Source organism: Schistocerca serialis, chromosome 7 (assembly GCF_023864345.2).
Source record: "Schistocerca serialis cubense isolate TAMUIC-IGC-003099 chromosome 7, iqSchSeri2.2, whole genome shotgun sequence".
In the NCBI taxonomy this organism is placed as follows: Eukaryota; Metazoa; Arthropoda; class Insecta; order Orthoptera; family Acrididae; genus Schistocerca; species Schistocerca serialis.
In genome coordinates this window covers 129,141,367-129,163,552 of record NC_064644.1, presented here as the reverse complement: position 1 = coordinate 129,163,552, position 22,186 = coordinate 129,141,367, and the positions used below count along the sequence as shown (strand labels likewise).

Below are 22,186 nucleotides of genomic sequence, written 5' to 3'. Positions count from 1 at the left end.
AAATATTTAATTCAGCAGTAAGTTCATATTATATTATTCTTGAACACAACACTCTATTCTGTTCCCTCTGTCTTAATGTCACTCTGTTTACACAGTACCATTATATTATACTTTCTACCAGAATATTATTCTCATCATTCCATTTTATGTTTAGAGATCACTGTTTACTTGCGATTCTCTTAAATTAGTCACAATGTTGTAGTCATATTCAATCACTTAAATACTAACACGATAGGATAGCTTAAGGGGTTATGAATAGATTACAGAATAGTTGAAGATTTGGAGGGAATTCGGTGTAGGAAAGATAATGTGGAAGCAAGGCCGAAAAAACTCAAGGACCGATGGTCATCACTCCGGCCATTAACACAGAATGTTAACGCCCCTGGGGAACAGATGTGACTCCGCCTGGATCCCACGGCTCTGATATTAACCTCATTTGAGCAAGTGCATACCAGTACTTCTCGTTAAATTTTGTGTGAAAGTCTCCCCACAGCAAAACGATTACCCTTTTACTAGGAATCATGACATTAAGTAAAGTTATTCTATGTTCTAATCTGTCATAGACAAGTTTGAATTCTTCATCCATAACCTTGTTAGCATCATTTGGTTTGGAAAAAGCAACAGTCACAATGTTTCCGAAGATTATACTCTCGGAAATTTCTTGATCTATAATTATCCCTTAAGGTTCTGCCAGAGTGCTTACCTTCATCCAGTGAATGTTGGCTAATTTTTCTTTAAGACTTTGTGTTACATTATTTACTTGTGAACTGACAGCTCGTATACTAACACCTGGAATTTTCGATTGAATAATCAATATTAATTCCTTAGGCTGATTTGTGCCCTCTTCCAAAGAATTCATTTCCCTTCTTACAGAATTAAATTTAACATTAACAATACCAGAGAAGGAAAGGTGCTACTCACTATATAGCAGAGATGCTGAATCGTGTTAGGCACAACAAAAAGTTCCACACAATTTTTGTTGTGCCTATCGCGACTCAGCATCTCCGCTATATGGTGAGTAGCAACTTTCCTTCTCTGGTATTGTTATATTCCATCCTGGATTTTCCATTGTTTGATTTAAATTTAACATTACCCATATTTTCACAAGATTCTAATTTTTTATTAGGATTATGTTCTTTATTATTACATTTGGTGTCAATTTCAGTTCCCAAAGTAACTATGCCTTCACATCAATTACTAGATTCTTTGCTTTGAGGATCTATTTTGATGTGCAACAAACCTACAGTTGTTGAATTCTGTAATTGTTCCTCCTGTCTTTGGTTAAATTCAGTAAATGGTTGATTGATATGAGTATTTAAATAACTGGATAATTCATTCTTTAAATCTACCTTCAGATTCTCTGCTTTATTATTCAGAGTGTCAAATTCAGTCTTTAGCAGACTTATATTTGTTGCTTGATGGTTTAAGATTTACCTTTGGCTACTTTGAGCCACACTCTGAGCATCTAATTTGATGTTCAATTGTGTATTTACTGAATCTAACTTAAGACCTTGAGCATTTAAAGTTTCATCCAATTCCTTTCTTAAAGTAACACTGAGTTCCTGCCTTAAAGAAACACTTTGATCACTTAGTTCTTGTCTTAAAGAAACAATTTGATCGTTTAGTTCTTGTCTTAAGGAAACACTTTGATCACTTAGTTCTTGTCTTAAAGAAGCTGAATCTGCATCTAATCTAGCATTTAATTGTATACTCTGATCACTTAGTTCCTGTCTTAAAAAAAAACACTTTGCTCACTTAGTTCTTGTCTTAAAGAAGCTGAATCTGCATCTAATCTAGCATTTAATTGTTTACTCTGGACTTTGATTAAATTTATTACTTCAGCCATATCTGGCATGTCCTTACTCACTGTTATGGCCATGGCTGGTTCTCCAGTTTCTGTAGGTTGTTGTTCCTGCTCCATAGTTTTAATCTTTTTTGACCTTGTGATCATTAAAAAACATTCACCTCTGAGAATAATGACCACACTACTTTACATTCAAATAGTTATTATCTTCAACTCACCCGGCATAGAGTTTTGTAGAATCAACACTGGTAAATAGCACAAGTGCCGACAGCGTCAAACATTGGTCGCGGCACCGATGTTGACAAGTGGACATGAGTCAGCAACTCAAATGGCAGCCATTGCAGTCACTGGTGGGCTACTGCGTCAGCAACTGGTTACTGCATCAGTGTTACCTGGTTACTGCGTCAATGTTGGTGGCTGGTTACTGCGTCAGTGTCGGCTGATTACTGTATTGAAGTTGGCTGGTTACTGTGCATGTGAGGATTGCTTCCTTCCCACATCTAAATCTTCTTAAACAAATTCTGCAGACCAATTTCATCATCTTGTTATTATGGGTTGCTATGGCAACTCTCAACTTTTTCTTATCTGAATTTTATCCAAAAAATTCCTCCTTTTCGTGTCCTGATCACTTTGGTTGCCACGTTCTGGTGGTTCGTCAGACATGTGGCAAAAAATAATGTCTTCTTATTTTCCATAATCTGATGGTCACATATACAAAGTTTACCATTGACATACTCATCAATTAGTGACATAGTCTACTCAAATTACAATAAGTTTCTCTATGCTGACTTAAAAATAAAACTTCCAGAGACCCATTCAATAACATTTTTGAGAAAGTTGGTTTAATAACCATTCCTTTTCTCCCAAAATTGTAAATATGCATCTTGACTAGAGTCCAACAACAGTGACTCATGAAAGTAAGTGAATAATTAAGATCAGTGTCTTTTCGTTTTCTTTCAACAACATTCAATGTTCCTAATAATGACTGATGTCTCACCGTCATGGAGAACTGCGCACTTGCTCCTTGAGCTGGGTGTGTAACTTCTGAGGCAAGCACTGCGGATACCTGCCTGTGCTGATCAACCGCCCAATACATGCCAGTCCTCCACACATATAATCGTGGCGCAGTAGACACAGTTCCACTTTCACACACTCGTCTTTAAAATAGCACGTGTATGAGTTGGTGGAAACACAAGTGTCTCTAGAATATTTATGTGGAAAGTGAGAATTTTATTGTGTATGGAGGTCATATACATTGTTTATTGATGAAAAGTAAAGTTCGTATGTCTACTTATTTCATAAGCTGAAAGAGTCTAGAAATTCCTGTACACAGCATTATTCTACGGAGAAGTAGTCAATAGGGTTTCCAGCAGCCACCTAGCCAGTAAAAAAGAGTGGCTGCCAGTCCCAAGTAAGTCATTTCGTAAAGAAGTGGAAGGTGGTTTGGGGAAATAAGCCGGTATAATGCACATTCACACTCACACTTAAAGTCATTAGAATGTTAGAACATGGCGACTGTGACAGGACCAAGAAAACAGGAAATTTAAGTCAAAAACAAGAGAAGCTGCTGTTACGTGTTGCCATAGCAACCAAACATAATTAGACAAGGGAATTACTCTGAGATATTGGAATATGTTCAAGTATCCAATGGAGTAAAATTTAAATAGAAAAACATTGAACAAATGAAAAATTCACAACAATAAAACAGCAAAGAAGATTTCAACATATTTGTCTCAGAAGAAATACACATATAACGCTTCAACCAATAAGACCCAGAGTGGGGAGTATACAATTCTCACACACATTGCAGGGATGCAGACGCAGAAACCGACATACACCTGACGACACCGACACCAGCTGCTGACCTGCCTCCACATCCTCTCACCTACACAACATGAATTCTATGGTGGGTGAGCATGAAACAAAACTTGATTACTTTAGTATGAAGTGATATGAGATACAGTTGAGTGAACTTTTACTGTGTAATTATCATATTTAAAGTTAGTTTTAAATGCTTACATGAGCTAAGGCGTATAAAAGTATGAAAAATATACAACAGTTTGGGGAAATGTAAGACCCAGCTGTGGCCATGAAAATTAGCAAAGAAGTGCCTGACTGGGCTGAGTTGATAAATTTCATCTAAGCTCAGAGTCTTAAGTTAAACTCATTAAGTCCTCAATTAAAAACCCAGAGTGAAGCTTTAAATGCTCAGAGTGCGACACTGAGTAAAGAACTAAATTCATTAAATTCTCATTTAAATGCTCAGAGCACAACTCTTAGTAAAGAACTAGACTTAGTAAATTCTCAATTAAATGCTCAGAGTGAAACTCTAAATATTCAAATGACAAATTTAGGTTTGTTCAACGCCAAAGTCAACTCCTAAAGCAAAGAACTTAGTAATCTATGAGAAGGCATGGGTGCTTTGAAGACTGAGTTCGACGCTATAAGTAATAAAGTAGAGAATTTAAAAGTAGTTTTAAAGAATGAGTTGACAAATTCTTTGACCACTCATATAAATTATATGTTTACTGACCTTAGTCAGAAACAGAATGATACTTTTCAAGATTTATCAAAAATGTTAGAACTTAAAATTGAGAACAAATGTAATAATGTAGTATACAAACTTACTGACAAGTTAGGATCTATTCAAAACATGTACAATATTAAGTATAATGATGTAAGGCAGTGGTTGAATACTTTGAAAGAGAGTGTAGATAAGCAGAATGAATTAAGGACAGTCATTCAGTTGCAAATTACGAGATGGGTAGATAATGTAGAAAGGAATTTCAAAGAGAAAATAGCTAACTCTGATATTATAAATGTAATTAGTTTGGAGGAACAATTTGGAGAAATTATAGAATGAAAGGTTACCAAGAGAATAACACCTGGAAATGTATCGCCTATTCCTTCTTCCAAACTTAGTGATACCAGTGACTGTGGAGAGAAATTAAGCTGATCCAAGAAAAAGTAGAAAAAAGGGTAACTTCACCTAATGTTATATTAACTAGTGAAGTGGTGACTGATTTGCAATGGGGAGCTAATTCAGGGTTATCTTGACAGTTCCCTAAATTTAAGCCAGACGGAGAGGTACATCCGACCCATTTCTTAAAAAGATTTAACCAAGCATTACCAAAAAATTGGTTAAGAGTCCAAGAAGATTGAATTTGCTGTGGGGTACCATCTAGGGGAAGCCTCAGAATGGGGTACAGCAAGTACTGAGAATTTTTTTTCTTGGGGAGACTTTCAAAAGAAATTTAAAGAGAAGTACTGGTCTACCAGAGCTCAAGAAAAGTTAATATCAGATCTGTGGGGCCCAAAATATTATAATAATACTTGGGGTACTACACAGAAATATTTCAATTGGCATTTAACACATGAGAAAAGGAAGGGAAATACAATGTAAAGGATGTAAAATTGTATATCCCCCAGGGAAATTAACATTGTGAGTTAACGGGCAGAGTAATGACCGTCGGATCCAGAGTTGTTTTCGGTGTTTTTTCCAAAACAGTTTTCCTGCACCAAATTCCTTTAAAATCTAGAACTATCCTGTCTTCTTATTGGTTAGAAAACTGGATATGACTGTAAAATAGAGAACAACTTAAGAGAATCACAGGAAAAAAGTGATATCTAGATGAAATAAACTGAATAGGGTATTATATTTATGGAAAATATAATATGATGTGACTAGCTGAACAACTGTTATACTGTAGTGTATAGATTTTCTTTTTTGTACAGAGTATTTCATACCTTTTATGAGATGTGATATAGATGTGAGGGTTTGTATAAATTTTGAAATGGGTGGGTATTGTAGCTAAAAGCATTATTTACAAGAACAGATAAATCATGACTGACACACACACACATCACACCTTTCAAACAACCATCACAAACAAGTATGCCTGATTTTTCATCATTTGCCATTTCAATAGGGTTGAAGGGTTTCCTTTCTTTGGGGCTATCTTCTTTTTCTTCTTTGATCCTAGCATCCACATCTATTTTTTCTTTTCTTACTTCTCATTTGAGGACCTGTCTATTTTTTCCCTCTTTTCATATTCACAAACTTCTATTGCTGAAGTCCTTCCTTATTTTATAGAAACCTAAATCTTATCTTTAGATAAGAAGGCCGAAAAATCAGACTATGCGAACACACATCCACATATACACAAATATACACTTCTACACAAACATTAGATTACATGAGACAAAGCCAGTCACAATGTGAGAACCGCCAGGTGTTGTAGGGGAAAATGTATGTACATATGGAGATCTGCACCTATATATAGGAAGCTACGATGGTTCTACATCGAATGTACATAAGAAGATGTGCAAATAAACAAAGAACATTAGCAGTTCTACAGAGAGATTAGAATAGGCACAATGAACTCATGAGCAAGGAGAGACAAAAGCATATATAAAGTAGTAATGAGTAATGGATAAATAAGAAAGAGGCATGAGCAAAGAAAGAAAATGAAAGTTAGAAACAAATTAGTCATGTTGATCATTAAGAAAATTCAGTGTAATAAGTACTCTGATGAATTGAAGGATAATGGGACATAAATAGTATATGTAAACATAGTATCAATTGAAAATATATAAGTTGATAAATAGAGAAGGACTCTGGGAGTAAATGATATATTAAAGAATGAATGCATAGTTTAAAATAGATTTACATCTTTATCAGAAGATACTTAATTATGGTATACATAGAAATGTATACTATGGTAATGAACCATGAGGTCTACTCAGAATGGATAAGGGGGGCGTACTCGGCATTCACTAAGTGTAAAGGGCAGGCGTACCTACGTGGAGATAGGACGATCTGTGGCCTAAAAAACAATGATGTTTTTTAAGGGGCATACCTACCAGAATTGAAAAAGGAAGTGCTCTCGTAAGGTCAACCCACAAGCAAGGAATAGGTGCTGATCCTAGGAGAAGTCACAAATTTTATAAGGATTATTCTGGGAAGTCTGAATTCTATGAACGATTAGCATTATTATGTTTCATGGAACTAAACGAGTGTCAAAAGAACACTTTCATTTTGTCTAGAGTTCCTCCAAGCTACAACTAATGAAAATGTTACATACTAGGAAAAAGATAGTACAAAAGACAGGAACAAAAAATAGATTACTCATGTGTCATAAACACCTGAAGTTTACAACTGAAAAAGAGAAATAAAGAAAAGAAAAAGAGTCCTCACAATTCCTAAATATTAGTAAAGCTGACTAAAACCACGAGTAAATGCTCATGTCTTAATAACAAAGTAAAATAAGAAAAGAGTAGAAAACAATAAGTGAAAGATGGTTCATGAGAGGACAGAGAATTGTTATTGAAAGGAAAGATATGTATATAGACATATGTAAAAAATGTATACTGTTAAGATATGAAACGTGATATTATTTGCATAATGATTATGTATAAAACATCGCATGTTCAATCTGAAGGGGGGGAATATGTAGTGATTCGAGAATTTCTGTGTAAATTCTAGAACCACTCAGCCTTCTACCACCTCGAACACACGATATTCTGGATATGAGTGTGGTATGGTAGAATACCATCTACTGTGGGTCACATGTTTGTGTGTGCAGGTTTAAAATCAGTTGCGGGAAGAAATTTGGCATGGTGGACGAATGGCACCAAAAAGTACCTGTCGGGCAAGTCATAAATGTTTTAGTGAGTGTGTAAGGAAGAACCATGGAGTTTATATGCAGCTCTGTGCTTATTGTGTCATTGACTGTTGTTATAAAAACAAGGACAGATGAAAAAAACCTTGAAAACTCTTGATGTAAGCTTGCTATAGGCAAGAATTATTTTCTGATTCATGTTAAGAAAAGTTATGGTATCTAAGCCAACTTTCTTTTAACTGTAACTCCATTTGTTTCTGATGTTCGGCTGTATGAGAGACTTACAGGAAGTTAAATATTTATGTGGAAAGAGAGAGTTTTGTTGTGTATGGAGGTCAAATACACTGTTAACTGACAAAATGTAAAGTTTGAAGTTTGTATGTCTACTTATTTCATAAGTAGAAAGAGTTTAAAAATACTGTACGTAGTGTTATTCTACGGAGAAGAAGTCAAGATGGTTTCCAGTAAAGCCAGTAAAGAAGAGTGGCTGCAAGTTCCAAGTAAGGCACCTTGTAAAGAAGTGGAAGGTGGTTTGGGGGAATAAACCAATATAACCCAGATACACACTCACACTTTAAGTCGTTAGAACATTAGAAGTGTTTGCCACATGATGCCGCACTTGTCCCTGTCAAAGCCACCTCCCGCTATACTAACACTTCCAATACTCTTGGTCTTGCTGCACCCCCACCTCCATTACAATTATGGCTACATGATTATCTCCATCCACATCAAACCCACCAACCACCAACACTACCTCCACTTTGGCAGCTGCCATTTATTCCATCCTAAGAAGACCCTTAAATATAACCTATCCACTAGTGATTGTCAAATCTGCCTTGATAATCAGACCCCCTCAAAAGATGCCAAGGGTCTCACTGAGGGCTTCACAGACCAAAATTACCTTCCCAATATTGTTCAGAAACATATGTCCCATGCCTTCTCTACCCCATCACCTACTATCTCTCAATTACCTGTTGTCCATCCACAAAAGTGCAACCCTCTTGTGAATCACAAGGGAATGATACAATAAGACATGTTGAAACTAACCCTGAAAAACAATCAAAGAAATAAATGCACTGCAAGTATTTTGCAAAAAATGTTGAAGTTACACATTTTTGCTGCACGAAGAACAGCTTATAACAGTGGTTTGTACAGCTCTGCTGAGCTAGCGTGCGACTCAGGAAATCACTCTGTGTAGTGGAATTATCCAGAGTTCACAGATATCAATTTTAAGCACCTAAAGCCTGGTTTACAATGGAGTGAATGGAAGCAAACACGTGTAAATGAGCATTTGTAGAAAATTCACTACCATTTCCTTGTATATGGGTAGAATACTGTCCCTCTGATAAACCTGAAATGAGAGAGAGGTATCAGAAATTTCTTGAGAAATGCTTTCCACAGTCAAAAAAATTTTGAATCGAGAGGTTGAATTGCACTAGAAGTTGCAGGTGGAATTCAAATTACATCTAAAGATTTTTCATCATCCTCCACACAAACAAACACCTGATTATGTCCTCATCATGAATCCAACAAAAGCAATGAATTAATTTCTGTGGATGGTAGCAACACATTTCGAATGAAATGTTGAAAATTATTCTTTCCCATTTTTCCAGATTTTGATGCATTGATTACAAGATTTTTGCAACTAAACTGTCCATTTTTTATTTTTGGTCCTAATTTGTCTCGCGCTTCTTGAAGACAGATATAAAGCTGCAGAAACAGTAAACCACTCATACTTGTCACTGGCATTATCATATACAGGGTGTTACAAAAAGGTACAGCCAAACTTCCTGGAAACATTCCTCACACACAAATAAAGAAAAGATGTTATGTGGACATGTGTCTGGAAATGATTAATTTCCATGTTAGAGCTCATTTTAGTTTGGGCCCCATGTTCTTCCACCTACGCTTAATGGACCACGTTATCATGATTTCATACGGGATACTCTACCTGTGCTGCTAGAACATGTGCATTTACAAGTACGACACAACATGTGGTTCATGCACGATGGAGCTCCTGCACGTTTCAGTAGAAGTGTTCATATGCTTCTCAACAACAGATTCGGTGACCAATGGATTGGTAGAGGCAGACCAATTCCATGGCCTCCACGCTCTCCTGACCTCAACCCTCTTGACTTTCATTTATGGGGGCATTTGAAAGCTCTTGTCTACGCAACCCCGGTACCAAATGTAGAGACTCTTTGTGCTCGTATTGTGGACGGCTGTGATACAATACACCATTCTCCAGGGTTGCATCAGAGCATCAGGGATTCCATGCGACGGAGGGTGGATGCATGTATCCTTGCTCACGGAGGACATTTTGAACATTTCCTGTAACAAAGTGTTTGAAGTCATGCTGGTAAGTTCTATTGCTGTGTGTTTCCATTCCATGATTAATGTGATTTGAAGAGAAGTAATAAAACGAGCTCTAACGTGGAAAGTAAGCATTTCTGGACACATGTCAACATAACATATTTTCTTTCTTTGTGTGTGAGGAATGTTTCCTGAAAGTTTGGCTGTACCTTTTTGTAACACCCTGTATAATTGTGTCATTGCATTCATTGATTGGGCAACCAACTCCATCTTTTTTTCACCCTGAAATGATAAAGTGCAGTGTGCACACAATTCTTTCATGAAACCTAACTGATTAGCATTATAAACAGCAATTGCAATGATAACAGTAAGTTTCGTCTTTATGTCAGCTATGAATTCCCTTATAGCATTGTCTATCACTGGCAGCTGCTCTACATCTTTATGTGACATAAACTTGATAATTTTGCAACTTCCTATTCTGTACCATTTCTTGAACCTGCATAGCCCAAAAGCCAGGTTGACAAAGCCCGGAAGTTAGCAATGTTCATGTCAAGTGCAATTCAGAGGGCCCAGTCTTGTAGATCTCAATTGGTAATGATGCATAGACCCTCAGGGGCAGTTCTAAATCTTTTGAACAGTTTTTCTTTCACATGGCTTTGGGTTTCCATTTGGCGCATATTTCTTACTTCATGTAATCCATTCTTCCACTTGTACAGTTCATGCTCCGATTTTACAAAACGAAAATGCATTTGCACACTCCGTAGCTTTAAGCATTTTCTACCTCCTTCGTTTAACCAATATTTCATTGCCTTTTCTTTGTCGCTGAAAGCTGTTGCAGTATGTGTGTTTATTTTTTTCTTTTCCTCCCAGGCTTGATAGGTATTATCCTTCAGAACTGTTACTGGCACAACTGACGTCGTCCAAATCACAATTCATGGAAACATCGCTGCAACAAAAAACATCTTGGTTTTAATGATTAACACCCCAACTTGCTATCACATCCATGATACTATCTCCCCTATTTTGCAATAATACAAGAGGTGCTCTTCCTTGAACTTTTTTGTTATCCTCCATCAATGTGTGTGTGTGTACTCACCTGGTGTTTTTATCTGCCACTTCATACAAAGCGTTTATGTAACTTTACTGATTTTTTTGATGTGTACATCCCCTATTCAGCACCCACTTTCTTTTTCTCTTGTTTCCTATCTCATTCTTCATCCTTTGAAATGATTATTCCAAAAGTTACAGCCTTGACACAAAATGACGATGTGAGCAATGTTCCAGGATGGGCTGTTGATAGTAGAAGCTCTTCTAATACATGCACCAAAATATTAATATCTATGCACTGAGGACACACTGATTATATGTTTCTTTAACTTTTTTACACTGATACCTCTTTCTGCCACAATTTGCTTCAATTTTTCTTGTCTCTTCTCCCACAGATCCATATAAATACGGAAAATTCTTTTCTTGAGAGTATTTTCTGGTACCTGAGAAATATAAAAGTTGAGAGTTAAAACAAGTGGAATTAGTACATTGACATCACATACCATAATTTAAATCACTGTGGCATTTGGCATTTTATTGTGAACAGCAACAAAAAATAATTTATTTGACTACATAAATTTTAGAGAAATAAATGAAAAATCACAAGACATCCTGAAATGGCACGCAGAACTACAGGAACTTTCTAAAATTGCTGACTGAAATGTAACTTAATGAGAATCTGTCCTCAAGAGGTAATCAAGGGAAGTTAATAAACAAAATAGCTTTTTAGAACTGGAGATGGTACCACAAGTAGCTCTAGACACTGCCAAAAAGGACAGTTCACTTGGCAGATAGTTTGTTTGCAGCATTAAAATGTTAGAGAAACATGCAGAGTAGCTGGGAGACAAAGAGGCACTATATATATTAGGCAAGAATCATGCTGATTACTGCCAGAAAAATGGTGTCAGACTGTGGCAACAGGCTCCAACCAACACATATGTTTTGAAGAAACTCAAACAAATCAACATCAAGACACATATTATCAATTAGTTTGCTGGTATATAAAACTTTTTGCATTTCCTCTCATGAGATGGATGTAATTGCAAAATATGAGCAATGGAAAATCTGCTTGCACATAAACCAGTACCACTTCATTCTGCAAAGATAACTGTGGTTTGGGCTGATAACTATTGTTCATTGTAAGGCCATATTCTTTTGGGGGCAGTTGGGTTCTGCAGATCCTGTTACCTTTACTGCCGCTGGTAAACACTATGAGGGTCTTTCGAACACAAACTTTATTCCAACCCTTCAAAAACTTGGATGCATGAGTAGGATCATTTCTATGTAAGATGGCACTCCTTTGTACACTACACAATCAGCAGAGCTGTTGCTGTAGACTAATTTTGGAAACGCTAGAATTATAGGCCATTATTTCCCAATAGCCTGGCCATCCAGATAATCTGATCTTAATCCGTGTGACTTCTGGTCATGCGCTTATCCGAAAGATGTTGTGCTCAGTGCTCCGATTACAAATGTAGCTGAACTGATGGCATACACTGTGTGACGCCTTCTGAAAATGATCCCTGAGACATGCTGATAAGATGTGGAACATGCTGTTTGTTGATTTTAACTTGCATCAGAAAATGGTGAACAAAGTTTAACATGTCTTGCACCAGTCTCACGACAGTTAAAAACTGATTTCATTGATGCTTTTTATGCAGTTTTTGTCCTTTGGACAATTAAAAACCAGTGTCATTGTTGCTTTTTATGCAGTTTTGGCCTCAGAGCAATTAAAATCTGACTTTCCCCATCCAATATGGTATTATTGCCTTAGTAGAAGAGCTTACCTGACTAACAGTGCCACAACTGTTAGATGCCAAACTTGTGCACATGCACATTGCACAGAACACTTGGTTTAATGTGCCATTCACATCATAGCCATCATATTGAAATTCGTCTGTTATTTGTAGCTAATGATGCGTATGACACCATGTAATGGGAAAATTTTCATTTTTTTAACATTTCCCCCCTTTTCAGTTATACTCCATTCATTCAAAGTTGATGTAATTCTGTGCAGCATTTTGAAACTGGAACTCTAATCAGCCTATGTTTCTAAATCATATGACGTTGATACACGAGGCATGTCAACAGTTTGTGATAAAACTTGAACCCAATAAAAGTATAATATATGCTAACACCAGTAACGCAATATTAATGCATTTTTGTTATGAAAACATTAAAGCAAAATTTAAAGGATAGACTTGAAACCAAGGCACTTATCATTGCATATAAGACAGTCAATGAGTCAGAGATAGGGAGTGACAAACCAAATTAGTAACAAAAGAAATACAGTTAGGTAAAGAAGTAATAATGAAGTGGAATATTTAAACAAAAGAAAACATAAGCACAAAAATTGACCAGGCAAAAGAAGAGGGGTGTAGCAGATGAAAATAAAACAGTAATTATTACTGGCAGGTTTGTGATCATCATACTATGAGAAACAACAAGTTTAATACAATTGCATATAAGCTATGCATAAACAAATATAGTTTAATACATTTGATTTTCTTTAACAAGGCAAATTTTAATCAGTGTGCATCTTATGTAGCCTTGAAATATATCTTAATTAAAAATAAAAGATAAGTTCTTGTTTGGTAGAGAAGCCTATAATAATTGGTGGTAAGGTGGATTTCAATCGCACCCTTTGCATATACTTACAGACAAATACAGAAATGCATCTGGAAAAAAACCATGTCTTCTGATGTAGTCTGCATCTCCACTTCGAAGTGGGTAGCCAGCATAAAAGAATCCTGCTGAAGAACCAGGATCACTCTGCCACCATGGGGCAACAAGCACATTTAATATGTGATCTGGGAGGTCTCTCCCATACAACAAGTAATTTCGAACATTTTCTACATCTTCAGAAATCTGATAATCCTCTTCAACTGGATATTCTTCACTGAAATTTTTCATATTGCTGTCTCAAAAATTTGGTGATTCTACTAATCCATCAATATTTTAAAATCTACAGAAGCTATATTACCCTAAATTAAAACTGTGAGAAGTAAATATTTAAAGTGCTTAAATAAACCCAGAAACAAAAAATACAGAAAAATGATAAAATTAGCCACTGTCATTAATTATTGTATGCTTTTGGTACAGCTCTGTTCTTTCACATGTTAACTCCGATAGTACCAACTTTCATGTACACTCCTGGAAATTGAAATAAGAACACCGTGAATTCATTGTCCCAGGAAGGGGAAACTTTATTGACACATTCCTGGGGTCAGATACCTCACATGATCACACTGACAGAACCACAGGCACATAGACACAGGCAACAGAGCATGCACAATGTCGGCACTAGTACAGTGTATATCCACCTTTCGCAGCAATGCAGGCTGCTATTCTCCCATGGAGACGATCGTAGAGATGCTGGATGTAGTCCTGTGGAACGGCTTGCCATGCCATTTCCACCTGGCGCCTCAGTTGGACCAGTGTTCGTGCTGGACGTGCAGGCTGCGTCAGACGACGCTTCACCCAGTCCCAAACATGCTCAATGGGGGACAGATCCGGAGATCTTGCTGGGCAGGGTAGTTGACTTACACCTTCTAGAGCACGTTGGGTGGCACGGGATACATGCGGACCTGCATTGTCCTGTTGGAACAGCAAGTTCCCTTGCCAGTCTAGGAATGGTAGAACGATGGGTTCGATGACGGTTTGGATGTACCGTGCACTATTCAGTGTCCCCTCGACGTTCACCAGTGGTGTACGGCCAGTGTAGGAGATCGCTTCCTACACCATGAAGCCGGGTGTTGGCCCTGTGTGCCTCAGTCGTATGCAGTCCTGATTGTGGCGCTCACCTGCACGGCGCCAAACACGCATACGACCATCATTGGCACCAAGGCAGAAGCGACTCTCATCGCTGAAGACGACACGTCTCCATTCGTCCCTCCATTCACGCCTGTCGCGACACCACTGGAGGCGGGCTGCACGATGTTGGGGCGTGAGCGGAAGAAGGCCTAACGGCATGCGGGACCGTAGCCCAGCTTCATGGAGACGGTTGCGAATGGTCCTCACCGATACCCCAGGAGCAAGTGTCCCTAATTTGCTGGGAAGTGGCGGTGCGGTCCCCTACGGCACTGCGTAGGATCCTACGGTCTTGGCGTGCATCCGTGCGTCGCTGCGGCCCGGTCCCAGGTCGACGGGCACGTGCACCTTCCGCCGACCACTGGCGACAACATCGATGTACTGTGGAGACCTCACGCCCCACGTGTTGAGCAATTCGGCGGTACGTCCACCCGGCCTCCCGCATGCCCACTATACGCCCTCACTCAAAGTCCGTCAACTGCACATACGGTTCACGTCCACGCTGTCGCGGCATGCTACCAGTGTTAAAGACTGCGATGGAGCTCTGTATACCACGGCAAACTGGCTGACACTGACGGCGGCGGTGCACAAATGCTGCGCAGCTAGCGCCATTCGACGGCCAACACCGCGGTTCCTGGTGTGTCCGCTGTGCCGTGCGAGTGATCATTGCTTGTACAGCCCTCTCGCAGTGTCCGGAGCAAGTATGGTGGGTCTGACACACCGGTGTCAATGTGTTCTTTTTTCCATTTCCAGGAGTGTAGAATAAAGGGACCAGTGTTAATAATTGATACATGAACTGAAATAATTTCATAGTAATTCCAACCTTGCACTAACCTTTTGATCTGATATAACCTGAGCGGCCTAGGTATCAATACCACTGTTAATTTATTTGCAAATACCTTCTTATTTGACCCTGTAAGAATGAGTGAATTCCATACCAGATGTTTTCACTATAGATAAATTTGAGATGGCTACTAGAAATCAGGTTATTAGTGTTACCAGCAATTAGTGCTAACAACTAGATCCTGGAAGTGTTATTGTGAAATAAAATGTATTGTGGTGCATAGTGACAACCCATTCTCAGGCAGATATGTGAAATTATAATGATAGTGCTTTGGGGCTAGAAAGTTAGATTACTAATAAGTGGCTTTACAGATCATTAACTTTTTCTGTGATATGATTACATAATAAATGGTAATGATCAAAAGTCAACAGAGTAACATTTATTTATTAAAGGAACAATACAAACAATGAGATTTGACAATATGAACCATGGGTTAACTACTTACTCGTATATTTGCTTCCAATCGCTTCTGTCTCAATTGAAGTACCACTTAGATTAATAACAATGAAGATGATCAATTTTTGACAATATAATGTAATTGGATTGATAAAAAAAATCTACTCACCAAGCAGCAGCAGGAGAACATATGTATATAAAAGGTTTTTCTACACCTCTCCGGTTCCTTTTCCATCACCCTTTAGGCCTTCTGCTGGAAGAAGGAGCCAACAGCTCTGATAGCTAGGTGTGTTCTCCTGCTGCTGCTTGATGAGGAGATTTTTCTTATCTATCCAATTACATTACTTAGAATAATTAAAATTTAGCTCATTGACCCCCTTATCAGCAGGGTCCTCAACCAGATTCCATAACTGGTTTGCGTGAGCTGGGATGGAACTGCCCTTTAAATACATTAACTGTGACTGTATCCTTATGTTATCAAGGGTCAGTCTTCAGAGACAAAAATTATAAGTCCTATGAACAAGACAGCTTTTCATAGCCACAATAATATCTAGATAAGGTTACATCAATTTTTTATCATTATTTAAAACCATAACAATGCAGAATGACCTTTATGATGATATTGTGTATCAGATGGTAGAAAAATGCACTTTACCTGAACATTGTAACATTTTAGGAGATTAATGAACCGCAACTCACTGTCAAAATTAATCTTATATTGGTTTCCAAACTGAGTTGTGTCCTGTTGAGCATAACATTTTTTTTAGTATGGAAACATAGAAGGGCACAAAACCATTCCTAATATATGTAGTTTCTTCCTCTACTCTCAATTTCGCGTAATATACTTGTTCTGTGTATATATGAAATCTCCTTAATTTTATCCAAGCTTTATTTCTTATAGTTTTATAATTCAGTGAATAATTTTCATGCTGCTGATAAAATTTCAGGCTGATAAAATCATGTGCACTGCAAAACCGGACCCTACTAATAATTTTTTTGTTTTAGGATTGACATATTTTGCTTGAAAACCCTTAATTTTCTCTTTCTAAAGAGCATCTTATATTACCTGAAACTATGAATTTCAAAATTTATCACCAATCAAAACTCTTGTCATCATAAGTATTCCAGATTTTTTTAATCTTAAAGTCCAATACTTTAAAAATTTTATAAAACCTACTGCTATAATCTTGTAGACATAATTTGTTTCCAAAAATGTGCAATTTTACTGTACCTGAATAACATGATAGTTAGTCAAATATTCCAATTAGGACATTTTAGTTTCCTGAAAATACTTGGCAGGCCCTTGTGATTGCCTATTATTTTTTGTGTCTGTATTCTATACTTTACCTGTTTTTTAGATTACTATCAAAAACATAGTAACTTCATTTTTTAATATTATAAGATACTTCCTGAAACATTCACACAAACACGGCCACTGTCTCTGGACACTAAGGTCCAAGTTGGGTCGTTGCACACAGAAACAATGGCCATGTTTATGTGAGTAGTACTTGTGTGAATGTGTGTGTATTTTCTAGTTCAGAAGATGAGCTTTGTGTGAAAGCTTAAAGATTTTTAGCATTCTTTCTTTGTGCCTCTCAGAGACTCGACGCTTTCTTCATGTTGTGAGCAGTCATCTGTCTGTTCCATATTGTTGTTATTCCATTGGACTTTCCATTTTCTGATAACTTGGAAACTATTAGAGTTGCTCATTGTGGTTTATTGTAACATGCTTAGCAGATCTCAAAGTTTTTTTTTCTTTTTCTTTTTTTTTCTATTATGCCATAATTTCAATGTGTGCCTCACTCATTGTTCATAGAACATCAAGACAATATTTGAGTTTTGTTCATGTACATGTCAGCTCTGTAGCATCAAAAGTTCTGAGTACTTCATTGAGTCATGCATGAAGAGTAGTATTGTCATTGACTGGTGTTTTGTACAAACGACTTTTGATGTAACCCAACAAAAACAAGTCTAACATCATGTAATGAGAGAAAATATGGAGAAAGGAGGAGTTGCCATATATGTCAAAAGTTATCATTGTGCAAAAAGTATAGAAACAAAAAAGTTTTGTGTAGAGAAACATATAGAAGCATGTGCCTGTGACCTTAAATCAAATAAAGGCACATTTATAATTGTAACTGTATATAGGTCCCCATCAGGAAATTTTCATCTATTTCTGAAAAATTTGGACTCCTTGTTGTGCTATCTGTCAGACAGGGGGAAGCAAATTATTATTTGTGGGGACTTCAATGTAGATTCTCTGAAAGAGGGTAATAGGAAAAATGACCTTGAAGTATTACTCGGTTCTTTCAATTTGACACCCGTTATTGATTTTCCTACTCGGGTGGTAAAAGATAGCAGCTCACTGATAGATAACTTCTTTATAGACCAAGATAAGTTTAACCAGATAAATGCTCAGCCTGTTGAGAATGGTCTTTCTGATCATGGTGCACAGCTAGTTACAATATATGACATAGCTCCATTCAGCAATACTAAACAGTCCTCCAAAGTAGTACGTTCAGTCAACGATTTAACAATTGCAAATTTCAGGGAAAGCCTACAGCAGTTAGACTGGGATGAGGTGTACCGTGAACCTGATGCCAATTTAAAATATAATTTATTTCATGACATTTTTGTAAATGCATTTGAAAACTGCTTCCCCAAGAAAATAGTTAAATATACTCGTAAGAAACCTTGTAACAAGCAATGGCTTACTAAGGGTATAAAAATATCTTGTAACCGGAAAAGGGAAATGTATCTGACAGCAAGAAAGAGTAGTGACCCAGAAACTATCAAAAATTATAAAAACTACTGTGTTATATTAAGAAAAGTTATTAAAAAATCCAGGAGTATGTGTATCATGTCTGAAATCAGCAACTCTGATAATAAAATTAAAACAATTTTGAATATTATTAAAAGAGAAACAGGTCAACCAAGAGCAGAGGAAGACAGTATTACCATCAAATTGAATGAAAACTTTATGAACAAAAAGCCAGAAGTTGAAAATATTTTTAATAATCATTTTCTAAATGTTGTGGATATAGTAGGATCCAGGTGTTCATTAGAAGATGCTAGGCTGTTAATGGAAGAGGCCATACCTATGCAATTTGATACAATTGAAATCTCACCCACTTCTCCCTCTGAAATTAGGAAAATAATAAACTTGCTTAAAAGCAAAAACTCACATGGAATTGATGGCATTTCCAGCAAAATACTAAAAGCTTGTTCTCAACAGATAAGTAAGATTCTCAGCCACCTGTGTAATAGCTCTCTGGAACAGGGCATTTTCCCTGATAGACTGAAATATGCTATTGTTATACCTTTGCATAAAAAGGGGGATAGATCTGATGTCAACAATTACCGTCCAATCTCCCTTCTAACAGCTTTATCCAAAATTTTTGAGAAAGTAATGTATTCAAGAGTAGCTTCACATATCTGTAAAAATGAAGTACTAACAAAATGTCAGTTTGGTTTCCAGAAAGGTTTTTCAACAGAAAATGCCATATATGCTTTCACCAGTCAAATTTTGAATGATCTGAATAACCGAACACCTCCCATTGGGATTTTTTGTGACCTCTCAAAGGCTTTTGATTGTGTAAATCATGAAATTCTGCTATACAAGCTCAAGTATTGTGGCATGAGTGGGACAGTGCACAAATGGTTTAATTTGTACCTAACTGGAAGAGTGCAGAAAGTTGAAATAAGTAGTTCTCGTAACATGCAAAGATCAGCACATTCCTCAAACTGGGGAACTATCAAGAATGGGGTTCCACAAGGGTCAGTCTTGGGTCCTTTGTTGTTCTTATTATATATTAATGACTTGCCATTCTATATTCATGAAGAGGCAAAGTTAGTTCTCTTTGCTGATGATACAAGTATAGTAATCACACCTGAGAAACAAGAATTAACTGATGAAATTGTCAATACTATCTTTCAGAAAATTACTAAGTGGTTCCTTGTAAACGGACTCTCATTGAATTTTGATAAGACACAGTACATACAGTTCCGTACAGTGAATGGTATGACGCCATTAATAAATATAGACCTTAATCAGAAGCATATAGCTAAGGTAGAATATTCCAAATTTTTAGGTGTGTCCATTGATGAGAGATTAAATTGGAAGAAACACATTGATGATCTGCTGAAACGTTTGAGTTCAGCTACTTATGCAATAAGGGTCATTGCAAATTTTGGTGATAAACATCTTAGTAAATTAGCTTACTACGCCTATTTTCACTCATTGCTTTCATATGGCATCATATTTTGGGGTAATTCATCACTGAGGAATAAAGTATTTATTGCACAGAAGCGTGTAATCAGAATAATAGCTGGAGTCCACTCAAGATCATCCTGCAGACATTTATTTAAGGATCTAGGGATATTCACAGTAGCTTCTCAGTATACATACTCTCTCATGAAATTTGTTATTAACAACCAAACCCAATTCAAAAGTAATAGCAGTGTGCATAACTACAATACTAGAAGAAAGGACGATCTTCACTATTCAAATTAAATCTAACTTTGGCACAGAAGGGGGGGGGGGAATTATACTGGCACTAAAGTCTTTGGTCACTTACCAAATAGTATCAAAAGTCTGACAGATAACCAACAAGTATTTAAGAAGAAATTAAAAGAATTTCTGAATGACAACTCCTTCTACTCCATAGAGGAATTTTTAGATATAAATTAAGAAAAAAAATAAAATAAAATAAAATAAAATAAAAATAAAAAAACTCAAAAAAATAAAGTTGTTATATTAACTTAAGTATGTTGTTAAATTAACCTAATTATGTCATGTATTGGAAAATTTGACTCGTTCCACATCATTACGAAATATCGTATTCATGATCCATGGAACTAGTATTAATCTAATCTAATCTAATCATGACAGTGAGAGAGTGCAGTGGCCATGTGATGGGACCTCATAAACCATCCATTTCACTGGAAACTTTGCTGGAAGAGTTTGGCCTGAGCCAGTGAGGTGTATGCATCACTGCCACTGCACGCTATGCTTTCTTGGCCAAAGAGAGTTTAGGAAGAAGTTCTGTGGTGTGGCCATTGCAAGAAGCAAATTGGCATGCGTTGTTTTTTTAACAATGCAAGCAGATTGTTGTGTTCTGCACAACCACAGCATGGGAAAGAAGTCTACGCAGAAGAAACCTACTGCCATGAGGGGACCATCAGTTGTGTAACTCACTGAGTCTATCAACAAAGCCGAGAAGAACCGGGAAGATGAGTCACGCGCTGTCCCCCATTTGTATGTCAAATGCAGAGGCATGTGGACAGAACTGTTTGACTTAATGATGAGCTGTGCCAAGAACAAGGTGGTCTAGGAGTCTGTCAATTCAGACTTCCTAATCTGCATTCTGGCAGCAAACTTGTCTGATCACAGGGCGATTAAGAGCACTGTGGATGCCCATATTGCTGAGATGCTGCCAGTGCATGAGTAGACACCTCCTGCTGGAGGGAAAAAGATGGCGAATGCACTTCTAAGGGGGGGGGGGGGGGGGTGCCTTGGTGCTGTGATGAGGCAGCAGTCCAATAAGGGGTGCTGTAAGCAGATTTCAGTAATGCAGCTGCAAGGTTATGCAACCAGACCAATAAGAAGAGCCCGACGATCATGACTGTGTAAACGGCCGATGGTGATGGTGGCATTTTCGCATTGCGGAAGCTGCTGGGCTTCCCTGTCACGACAGCTCTTCCATCTGGCATGGACCCTCAGCCCCATTGCTTCAATTGCCAGGGTGAGGGCCCTGTCACCAAGTATTGGCACAACACGATGCACTGTGGTGCTCTGGCAAGCAAGACAGCTTCGCCTGCAACCGTGGTGTTGGCGACTTGTGCCTGGTGCGGCGGGTTGCACACTGCCAGCTGGCGTGGTTGTCTGGCTTTTTCCAAGACACAGCCATGCCAAAGGTGGTGAGGCAGCCGCAGCCACATCAATGCAGTGGAAATGAAGACAACGGCAGTGGCTCAGCTTAGACACAGCACAGAAACAGCTCCTCCCACCAACTGCAGAGACAACCACGCAGGATGCAGCTCACACCCCTGAGAGGAACAGCGGCATTGACTTCCGCACTGCCATGAAGGAAGCCACAGCAGTCCTCAAAGCCATCATGGTAGCAGAGAGGGCTGCTTTTGCAGAAGCTGTGGCTGCAGAGAAGGATGAGGCCTTGAGGCAACTGTGTGCAGCCCTTTCCCCAGGCCTACAATCAGCAGAATAGGTTTGAACTCCAGTGAATGCTTCTGCACCCTCAAAGAAGAGCATTTGGGTGCCTGTCCCTGTGACCACCCCAGCAGCGCCGCAGGAAAGGGCACCCAGAAGACATCCGTCATCCTAATGGCAATGGC

At 37.9% G+C, this 22,186-nt stretch overlaps 1 protein-coding gene across 1 annotated transcript in view; it reads right to left on the bottom strand.

The window, feature by feature from the left end:
• The window catches only part of LOC126412926 (adenylate kinase 9-like), a 443,130-nt gene extending 429,432 nt beyond the window's left edge, over positions 1 to 13,698 (bottom strand). The window contains exons 1-2 of the mRNA XM_050082814.1: positions 13,444 to 13,698; positions 11,132 to 11,228 (exon numbers count right to left, since the gene is read on the bottom strand). Coding sequence (XP_049938771.1) covers positions 11,132 to 11,228; positions 13,444 to 13,698 — 352 coding nt within the window. The remainder of the gene's footprint in view (positions 1 to 11,131; positions 11,229 to 13,443) is intronic.
• Positions 13,699 to 22,186: the final 8,488 nt, after the last annotated feature.